This window comes from Myotis myotis, unplaced genomic scaffold, assembly GCF_014108235.1.
Source record: "Myotis myotis isolate mMyoMyo1 unplaced genomic scaffold, mMyoMyo1.p scaffold_m19_p_12, whole genome shotgun sequence".
Taxonomy (NCBI): domain Eukaryota; kingdom Metazoa; phylum Chordata; class Mammalia; order Chiroptera; family Vespertilionidae; genus Myotis; species Myotis myotis.
The window spans coordinates 32,107,398-32,118,311 of record NW_023416316.1 but is presented as its reverse complement, the minus strand read 5'-3'; the positions used below and the strand labels follow the sequence as shown (position 1 = coordinate 32,118,311).

General features: G+C 48.3%; 1 protein-coding gene across 4 annotated transcripts; it reads left to right on the top strand.

The window, feature by feature from the left end:
- The first annotated feature begins 2,018 nt into the window (after positions 1-2,018).
- IDNK (IDNK gluconokinase) lies at positions 2,019-8,657 on the top strand. Of its 4 annotated transcripts, none has more exons than XM_036330719.1 (5): positions 2,019-2,226; positions 4,326-4,356; positions 4,709-4,795; positions 7,173-7,216; positions 7,941-8,657. In XM_036330719.1, the coding sequence occupies exons 1-5, from the start codon at positions 2,177-2,179 to the stop codon at positions 8,284-8,286; spliced, it is 558 nt and encodes a 185-aa protein (XP_036186612.1). In that variant the 5' UTR covers positions 2,019-2,176; the 3' UTR covers positions 8,287-8,657. The 4 variants fall into 4 exon arrangements, with proteins under 4 accessions (XP_036186612.1, XP_036186613.1, XP_036186616.1 ...); XM_036330720.1 differs by having other exon boundaries at positions 2,022-2,226; positions 4,713-4,795; XM_036330723.1 differs by lacking the exon at positions 2,019-2,226 and adding an exon at positions 2,233-2,437 and having other exon boundaries at positions 4,713-4,795.
- Positions 8,658-10,914: the final 2,257 nt, after the last annotated feature.

The following is a 10,914-nucleotide window of genomic DNA, read 5'->3' as shown; positions in this document are numbered from 1 at the left end:
ATGGGAGGAAGTGGAGCTTTCTTTTGGCCCTGCCCACGGGGACTTGACAAGTCCTCGGTGGAGTGCGAAGGAGGCTATGGGTGAAGGGTCATTTAATCTGAGGCTCCAAAAAGGAGAGAAAGCTTGAGATGGTTACAAATGGAAAACCAGGAGGGTGCTGGACACGACAGGCTGTCTGGGCTCCTCAGAAGACACCCTTTCTCACTGTTGATGGTTTGAGCAGGGGCTTTCTTGCCTAGAGAGCAGCAAGCCCTCGTGCTGTCCTCCCTGTCCCAGAGCCGTGACTGCAGTAACACATGCAGGAAGCAGCGCCTCGAGAGGGTCTCCAGGTCTCCAGAGCACCCTGCGCCTCAGCTGGCACAGTAGCCAGTAGACAGGCAGGACCCAATACTGCCTCTGGGTGCCCAGGAGTCCCCGCTGAGAAACTCTGCAACAACGCACCAGCAGGAGGCACTCACTGGCAGCCAAAAAAAAAAGTAAAATTCAGTTCTTTTTTCAAAAAAAGGTAAAATTCATTACTCTATATTACCAACCTTTGTAGACAAACAATTACTTAGCATGCGATGGAGCCAGTTGTAAGTGGCTATATTTTCTATATGTGATGACTATCTCATGGGGAGTAATGTGCATGCATGGTGCTCAGGCCAGCTGCTGCCTTGAACACATTAAACCCGTTTCCCGCAGCTCTTCTGTGCGGCTTGTCTCTGGAGTCCAGTACAGAGCTGCTAGTATATGCTAGAGTCCAAGGCAATGAGGTGCATCTTCGGGCACAGCTTCCATCCTACTTGAACTAGATCCAGATCCTGTGGGCAACCATGACACAACTGAACCATCCTGCCTCCGGAGATGGCTCTCAACTCTAAAACACTGACAACATGCAGGAGCCACACTGCATGATATAGTTGCACACACAGTGAGTGAGGAGTGTTTTCGTGGACCCGCCATCGTGCTATAGAGTGAGGAGAGCAGGAACATGCCCCTCCCTCGGTAACAGGTGTTGCAACATGTTCCACTTGTAGACCGACAGGGAGACTTTCCCCAAGAGCCTCTGGCTGAGTCCCGATTCCTCACTGTATACTGAGCGTGTAAGGCAGTAGTTCTCAACCTTCTGGCCCTTTAAATACAGTTCCTCATGTTGTGACCCAACCATAAAATTATTTTCGTTGCTACTTCGTAACTGTGATGTTGCTACTGTTATGAACCATAACGTAAATATCTGATATGCAGGATGGTCTTAGGAGACCCCTGTGAAAGGGTCGTTCCACCGCCAAAGGGGTCGCGACCCACAGGTTGAGAGCCGCTGGACTGTAAGGTGTTCATGTAAGTGGGATAGGTCCTGGAAGCAACTATTTAAAATGGCGTGTAATTAACACCTTGTTTAAAAGCAAATGGGCTCTTCAAAGAGGTGCTCCTTCCCCTACATTAATTTACCAGAGAACAGGAGCGGATGACATAGCAGAGGCTACAGCCATGACGGGTACAATTATGGTCGAAGTTATATAGGACACCGAAGGACGCCCACCACGTATTATTGTGACAAACTGCCAGGTTACAAAATACTATGTACAGCATGATCCCAATTTCACAAACGATTCATACCCATCTACCTATATAGAAGGGGGGATCATTTGGAGAATGGATGCTGATTGCCACATGGTGTGGGAAAGTGTGAATTTGTCATCTGCTTATTCTTTTTACAATAACATTTAAATTTTTTAAATTTATTGATTTTTTTGAGAGAGGGGAAGAAAAGAGAGAGAGAGAGAGAGAGAGAGAGAGAGGTATTTGTTGCTCCACCCATCCATGCATTCACCGGTTGATTCCTGCATGTGCCCCACCGGGATCGAACCCGCAACTTTACCTTGCTACCCAGCCAAAGCTAGAACATTTTAAAAAAACCAACGCTGTTTCCAGTTGGCGTTGGAGCAGGAGAGTCTTGCTTAGGAGGGCAAGGCTCCCCACCAGCCGGGCGGTGGAGGGAGGAGGGCAGCGGTGGAGAAGCTCTGGGCTTCCCACCCCACCGCCCCCACGCAGTCCGGGGTTTAGCGCGGGCGCGGCCGGGCTGGAAGACCGGGTGCGGCGACAGGAATGACGGTCCGGACCGCGTGCTGCTCCGCCCTCCGCCCCCGGGGAGGCGGGCGGACCCAGGAGGCGGCGGAAGAAGCCAGACGGGGCCATGGCGGCGCTGCCGGCGCTGCTGGTCATGGGCGTGAGCGGCTCGGGAAAGTAGGTTTCGGAAGGCAGGGCCGCGAGGGGAGACCGGGAGGGAGCGGAGGCCAAACCCGGCTCCGTGGCGTGTGCCCGCGGCGACCGAAGACACCGGGGAATCCCCGGCGCTTGGCAGTAAACTGAGGCCGGGCACCTGCTCCCTCTCCCCGCCCTCCAACCTGCTCGCCCCGGGGCACCGGGCGCACCGCCTCCTACACCGGGATCTCCTGTACGTGCAGAGGCTCTAGCGAGAGTCTTTGTAAAGAGGCGGGTGCTGGGGCACCGGGAGCGCCTGGGCCGGGCGTAAGAGCTCGCGTGGAGGCGGCAGGGGGGTGGGGAGGCGGGGGGTCGGGGGCGGATGTCAGAACAGGTGGAGGGTGCAAAGCCCGAAGCGCGGGGGCAAACCTGGCCCCAGGCTCCTGCAGACCTTTGTCGGGCTGGGCAGAGCGCAGGTCCCTCCTGCGAGGCCCTGGGCTTTCTGATTAGATTTTGGAGCTTGATTTTTACCGTTTACCGTCTTTGATTAGTGTTCATCAGCTAAAGCTGGAAGGTGTTACTGTGCAGGGAGGCCCGGAGGGCTTGCGAGAGCAACACCGGCTCCCACAAAGCCTCTGCCCAGCCCCGGCCGGCCAGCTGGGGGCGCTAGCCTTTGACTTCTTAATTAGACCAACATCTGTGCCACAGCTGGGGGCGCTAGCCTTTGGCTTCTTAGACCAACATCTATGCCAGAACTGCCCCGTAGTCAGGTGTATAGTCCAGTGGTCGGCAAGCTGCGGCTCGGCAAACCGCGGCTCGCGAGCCACATGCGGCTCTTTGGTCCCTTGAGTGTGGCTCTTCCACAAAATACCGACTTCTGCGCATGGGCCACGAAGTTTCATCACACTGTACCTGCGCTCCCGCCCGTGGTATTTTGTGGAAGAGCCACAATCAAGGGGCCAAAGAGCCGCATGTGGCTCGGGAGCCGCAGTTTGCCGACCACTGGCAGCCTAGGCTCTTGCTTGCTCCAGGTAGGTAGGTTTCGCTCTCCAAAATTATTATGGCATGTGCAGCCTTAAAATAATTTGGGAAATCTTAACGGAAATGAAAATAAAACTGTTGTATGAGTTGAAGAAGTTGAGAGTTGAGAGGTAAGACTGGCGTGATGTAATGGGAGCCCTAGGTCTCGGTTCTTGCTTGTGTGAGCTTGGGCAGTACCCTTCTCGGCCTTGGATCACATCGGGAGTCTTAACCAGAGGATGTATATGGTTATAATTATGGTAAAGATAGCCATGCACTCAGTGAATATTTATTGGGCTCGGTCCTCACTCTATGTCACTGACACAGTGACCAGGACAGAGAAAACCTGTGCCCTCGAAGAGCTTACATTCTAGTATGGCAGACAGGCAGTAAGTGAATAAACATGGCAGGTGCCGAGTGGTGGTAGGTGCTCTATAGGAAAACACGGGAGGGTACGTGGAACACAGTGCCAGGGAGAATGGTCAAGGAAGGTTCCTCAGAGGAAGTGGTATTTGACCAAGACCCACAAGAAGCGAGGGAATGAGCCACATTGATAGCTGGAGAAAGGGCATTGTAGGCAGCGGGAACGGCAAGTGCCGAGACCCTGCGCTGGGTGTCTGTGTGCCCAGCAAGGAAGCCGTGGTGGGAGAGGGGTGGGAGATGAGGCCAGGAAGCAGTGCAGATGGAGAGGAGCGGTCGTATGCTGGAGTGTTTTGAAGGAAGAGCCAACGAGATGTGTCGATGGACTGGATGTAGGCATGAGAGAGGGAGGGGAGAGTTGAGGATGATTTCAAGATCTAATTGATCTCATTATTAATTCAGTATTTTTTTCAAAAAATAAACATCTGTAGAACAGGGTCAAAAAAACTTCAGGAGTTTAATGAGACCTTACATCCTGCTTTGGGGATGGAGGGATTAGTGGTATCTGGGTGATTATTTCATTTAAATTCCTGGGGAAAACTAGTCAGGCCCTAGACTTCAGGGTCAGGAGCATAGCTCTCATTGCTTCAGTATCAGTTATTGGTGTTTTAGTACTAACGGGGCAGCCACCCTTGGATGGAAGAAGGCACAGCGAAGGTTGGGAAATAGCAGTCGTTTGAACACTTGTGTCCTTTCCACAGATCAACCGTGGGCGCCCAGCTGGCTTCTGAGGTAACCTGTTCCATTGCCTCCCAATTACAAGTCCTACTGTGTTGTTTCTCTCTGCTTGCTTCTCTCCCCTTCCCCACCCTTTCTTCTGGCCTGTAGTGGTTTGTAAAACTCACCACAGCGCCTGCACAGGGCTTGTGAAAACCACTGAAGCAATTTTGTCTTCCCCCTTGGTGATTATGAATAGTGATGAGTGAAAAAAGGAGCTGCAGTGCCCATGAGCGTGGATCTTAAAGTGGCATTCCAGACCTCCCCCCTCCTCCTCCCGGGTGGTCCTGGGGCTGCTGGCGGAGAAGAGGGTGGCAGGGAGGGCCACACTGCCTGCCACACACCCCCTTTCCCTTTGTTCTTAAAGCTAGGATGGAGATTCTATGATGCAGATGACTATCACCCAGAGGAGAATCGAGTGAAGATGGGAAAAGGGATTCCACTGAATGACCAGGTAACGCTCGCTGTTTCCAACAAATATTCCAGCTGGGTGGCGCAGGTTGAGATCTTTGCAGTGCTTGGTATAGTTCAGTTCCTGAGTTATGACATGTCTCATAATCAGTGCTCCACAAGCCAGGCACACAGTGGGGCCTCCGCGAATGTTAGCTTTGGCCCCGAATCTCTCTCAACTCAGCATCGGGAGAGATGCGCCCACTCTCTCCCCCAGCTTGGACAAGGTCTGCCAGAACACTTTGTGGCCTAATGTTAATGTGCAGAATATAATCCCTGAAAGGGCCTCCTGCGTAGGGGAGTTCATCTTCCCTTCCCAGGTCCTATCAGCCTGCCATCATCACGAGACTCTGGTATCCACCCCGAGCCAGTGATCTTTGCAAATTCACATCTGGCCCTTTAGAAGCTTCCCACCAATCTCAGGATCAAGACCAAACACCTAAACTCCTAAACATGCGTGGTTAGGCCAAAATGACCTTGACCCACTCCACACTCTTTAGTTGCCATGCACCCTTCACAGACACACATCTTTCCTCCCTCTCCGCCCCCTCCCCCCCCCTCCCGCCGCCCCTCCCCCCCGCCCCCCGAGCCACTGTGGCCCCTTTCAGTTCCTCCTGCCGTGCTCCTTCCCAGGGCCTTTGCACCTGCTGGTCGCACTGCCTGGAATGTACTTCCTTCCCCTCCCCACCAAGTTAACCCTGTGCATCCTTCACATCTCAGCTCCTGTGCCACTTCTTCAAGGAAGCCCTCCCTGACCTACTTAAGTAAAACCTCATATAATAAACTCTCTTGGCAACATATCCCTTATTGCCCATGTCCCAGTTGCAGCTTGGCATTTGAGGGTGTGAGAATTTGATTAATATTTATCTCTGCAACTAGATTTCACCTCCAAAGGGGCAGGGACTGGCCATTTCTCTTCCATTGTATATACCCAGGGCCTGACACATAGTGTCAGAGAATATTTGTGGCGTATTTGTGAGTAAATGAACGAATGAGAGAAGGAATGAATGAATAGCACTTCATTCCCATATGCACCATCATGAGACCATTTCCTAGGGGTCTCTCTCAAGCCACACTTACAAACTGTGGATTTGTTGGCTTAACTAGCCGTAGCCCAGGAGCCACTGTGATGGCAAGGTCAAGGTCCAGGTCCACATTCCAAGTGTGTCCAAAGGACAGGACAGAATGGAACTGGCCAAATGCCCGCACTGCAGTTTTCACTTTCCGTGAACTTGGCTCACGCCCAGTTGTGCCCCCAATCTCTCTCTCTCTCCCCTTTGTCCTGCCTTGAAGGACTGAGACAATAAACATTAGTAGGCCTAATTCTGGAGCATTCTAAGGGTGCACTTCTCTTTGCTTCAGGGAGTGCAGCTTGAGTTTGCAATGATTCAAGCCTTGAACCATCAAAATTAAGTTCACATTTAACTTTAGAAGATAGGAGGAGTGAACCATAAAAGAGAGTAATAATTTAAACATAATACTGATAATATGCTAGAGATAAATGTAGATAACCAGACTCTACCTCTAAGCTTGTGTGACCTTTGGCAAATGGGTTAGAGGTGGTACCATTTCATTGGGTTCTTGGGAGGATTAAGTGAGATAATACAAAAAATATGCCCAGAGAAATACCCAAAGCCTTCAATAAATATTTTAATTATTGTTGTTGCTAATGTCATGTCTATACAGATATGCATATGTAATGAAAACCATTTCTAGAGTGTGTAAAATGTGCCTGTACCAGTGTTATGTTTCTCCTTAGTGAGTTGTAAATAAGAGTTAAGTTAGCCCGGCCAGCATGGCTCAGTGGTTGAGTGTTGACCTATGAATCCCCCCGGAAGGAAGAGAAAACTTGTCTCAGGAGGATTTCTTTGTGAAACACTGTAGAGTGCTCTAAGGAAACCTCTTCCGTCTTGTCTTTGGAAAAATATAAATTTCTCACAGTGCTTTTATCTGACAGCAGTTCTCTTTCAGGAGGGTTTGAAGAATAGAACCAAAGGGTAGCTGACATAAGGGTTTCTATGAATATCTTATCTCCCTGCATTGGAGATCAGAGGCACCATCATGCAATACAATCAAAGGAGACTTGTAATCATAACAGAAACAGGGAAAACACATATACAACAGGGAGGTTAGATGGGGGAGATATAGCCTGGTATTTTAGGGCAATTTTTAGTATTGTAAAAAGAGCCCCTGGCGCCTGAACCAGGAAAATGTTTCTGGGCTTAACTGCCTACTGACTTATCCCTGGGCCTGGAGTATGGGCTACTTCTCAAAACCACTAAGATCTCTCTGGACCTTAACATTGAGGGACAAAGTTAACGATGTTTCTGAACAAACAAATAATAGCTGGAAAAGTCATTCTGTGTCTGCTCTAATTTCAGGACAGGATCCCATGGCTTTGCAACTTGCATGACATTTTACTAAGGTAAGAGCATCAGGCCTTGGCATACCAGGGAGTCAAGAAGACCCATCAGAAAGTACAGGGTAAAATATATAGTCTTGAAATCACAACTGACCGATGATGAAAGATCCCAGGAATGGAATGTGTTTCTATCAAATAACCAAACAATGATTTTAATCAGCCACAGACATAGTTTAGCTGGGTTCTGGACACAAACCTAGACAGCTCCACAATTACTAGCTGGGAATCAGCCACTTGGCTTCTATGAGCCTGTTTCTTCATTTGAAAAGGGAGTTAAATAGTTCCTAGTCGCAGATTACTGTGAAGAATTAGCAAGATGAGGCATGAGTAGTACTTAAACCAGTTATCAGTATAAAAGTGCTCAAAAAATGACAGCAGGCTGCGCCTGAGCCATAGCCTACATTCACAGGAGCCGAGACCCGGCACCTTCATAAACTTCCTCCCACGGTTCCATGGGCAGGTCCTCTGAGTAGCCCCATTTAACAGATGATGAACTGGTGGTCAGGGAGGTACATACCTTGCCCAAGATGATTCAGTTCACTAGTGGAAGATCTTTACCCCAAAGCCAGGACGGCCTGAATCTTGACCGCCGTTTTATAGCACCTTCCACTGGCAGGAAGTAGTACTGGACTCGGCCTAGAATGGACACCTGGTATTTTAAACGTCTTCATTCTTTAGCACTTCCGCCTCCCCCCTTGTCTTTGTTTTGTTTTTTTTTTTTAAACAGAGATGTAACCTCGGGACAGCATGTGATCCTAGCCTGCTCAGCTCTGAAGAAAGTGTACAGAGACATCTTAATACGAGGAAAGAATGGTGCACCTCCGAAGTGTGACGAGCCAGGGAAGGAGGGAAAGCCGACTGAGGTGCAGCTGCTTGTGGTCTATCTGAGTGGGTCATTTGAGGTCATCTCGGGACGCTTACTCAAAAGAAAAGGACATTTTATGCCCCCTGAGTTATTGCAGTCTCAGTTCGATATTCTGGAACCCCCCTCAGCTCCAGAAAATTTCATCCAAATTAGTGTGGACAAAAGTCTTCCAGAGATGATTGCTATAATTATGGAAGCTCTAAAATGAAACCCAAGTCACTTCCTATAAGTGGTCCAGAACAGAACTAGGCATAAATTTCTATCCTGTCCCTGACCATGTTAAAGCATCCATGCTGGTACTGTACTCTAAATTCTAGTTAGGGTGAACAAACCACCATGTGTTGAAATATACTTGTTTGGATGTGATTTTAGGAATTTGTGGTCCTCTTGTCATCATGCTCTGCATACTGGAGGAGAGGGGACTTGGAAAATTAAGCTTCCACTGAAATTGAAATTCATGTGATCCAATCAAATGATCAGAGGATATCATATAATCAGTGCTGGAATCATTACCTTATTGGGAACATTCTTGATCGGGCTATATTCCAATAAATAAGTAAAATTTGGCTATCGTTGAAATCCCTTGGAAATTGGTCTTGGGAGCAGAAACATGTCCAAAATCAACCACTCACCAGCAAGTCATTTTACACCATACACCTCCGAATCCTCTGTCCTTTCAGGATAAGTAAATAAAAAGCACAGCTAGTTCATGGATATAAAAAGCAGCAAAAGCCCTAGCCGGTTTGGTTCAGTGGATAGAGTGTCGGCCTGCAGACCAAAGGGTCTCAGGTTCAATTCCGGTCAAAGGCACATACCTTGGTTGCAGGCTCCTTCCTGGCCCTGGACCTGGCCCTGGTTGGGGCACATGCAGGAGGCAACCAATCGATGTTTCTCTCACACTTTCCCCTCTCTGACTTTCCCCTCTCTCTTACACTCTCTAAAAAAATCAATGGAAAAATAACCTCAGGTTGAGGATTAACAAAAATAAATAAAAATTTTAAAAAATAAAAGAATAAGCAAAAAAATTTAAAAAAACTGCAAAGATGGCCGTGTGCTGGGCCGTGTGCTCAGTGGTTAGAGTGTTGTCCCATACACAGAAGGGTGATAGGTTCAATTCCCAGTCAAGGGCATGTGGCACATACCTGGGTTGCAGGTTTGATCTGGCCCCATTTGGGGCATGTGCAGTAGACAACCCATCAATGTGTGTCTCTCTCACTGATGTTTCTCTCTTTCTCTCTCCCCCCCCTCTCTCCCTACCATTCTCTCTCTAAAAAATCAATGATAAAAATATCCTTGAGTGAAGTGTAACAACAACAACAACAACAAACTGCAAAGATGGAATTTGAGCGAATGAACCATGGGACTCGCTGACCCAGTCTGCTCTCCACATTTTACCAAGGCCTCTGTGAGACCAGACTAGTAAAGACATTACATATTGAAGCCCTTTGTTTATTACAAGCTACTCTCCCTTATTTGTTCTTTAGAGTTAAGGCGTCATATTTTTATTTCCCTAGGTGAACTTTATTAAAGGGGACATGAGAAAAATAATTGTTTAAAAAAAGGCATTGAGACTGGTATGGTTGAGTACTATTGCTCTAATGTTCCCATACCTGGCCACAGGGAGGCCAAGATGTGAGCAAGTACTGCCCTCTGGTGGCCCCAGAGGATGCAGCAAGCACAAACTGCTCACCCAGTCCTGAGAACCCCTCCAGCAGCCAAGGGTTATGTTGCAGGTTCAAGGGTGGTGGAATGCTGCTCCCCACCAGCCCTGACCACAACCCTGCCCAGCCTCTGAACTGGGAAGAAGAGGTAGGTGAGAACTGTTTGAATGGTTCAAAGTAAATGCCAATGAAAGATTTCCTCAACCCTGCAAACACCACTTACCACCCCCTCTGGCAGGACTCTCCATCTTGCCCCCCTCCACTGGAAGAAGTTCGGGTTAAACCTTTCCTCTCCTATAAAATGGGGACACTGTTCATTTGAGAACTGAGATAATGCATGCAAAGTGCTGAAACCTGACACACTAACTACTCAAACATTGGCTCTTGTTATACTTGTCATCCCCAGGTCTGAGGGAGTGTGTCCTATGGCCACACTTCCACTCCTGTTATTCTGACTGTGTGGGAGCTTATGAACTCCTTCGAAGTATGTGAATCTTGAGTCTTCCTTCTTATTCCCTGCTAGGGTCTCCCTCCACCCCTCCCCAACTCTTGACCAGGTCAAATCAGATGTTATAGCAGCATTATTCACAATATCCAAATGATGTAAATGCCCACCAACAGATTAATAAATAAAATGCAATACCATCCTTACAATGGAATTATTACTCAACCATTAAAAGGAATGAAGTACTGACACATGCGACAACATGGATGAACCTTAAAATCATGCTAAGTGACGGAAGCCACACACAAAGGCCACATGCTACATCATTCCATTTATATGAAATATCCAGAATGTATAAATCCATAGAGTCAGAAGCAGACTAGTGGTTGGCAGGGGCTGGGGCATGGGGGTAACGGTGAGTGATTAAGTGGTTTCCCTTCTAGGTGACAATGAGTTGTGAAGGATTTTGATGGTTGTACATTGTGAATGTACTTTAAAATAGTCACAGTGGTTAAGTTCTGTTCATTTATATTAGCAACAAAGAGAACCGTAAGAGCTGAGCCTAACTCACCAACCTCACCACCATATGCTAGGACTGCAGGCTAGATGCATGCTACCTTTTGGAGAGACTTTCCCAAATAAAAGGGGCTCAGTCCAGGTACCTACTTCCTCCTACAATAGTCAATAGGCAGTTAAGCCACTCCTCCCTAGAGAAAAGTAAACACTGGAG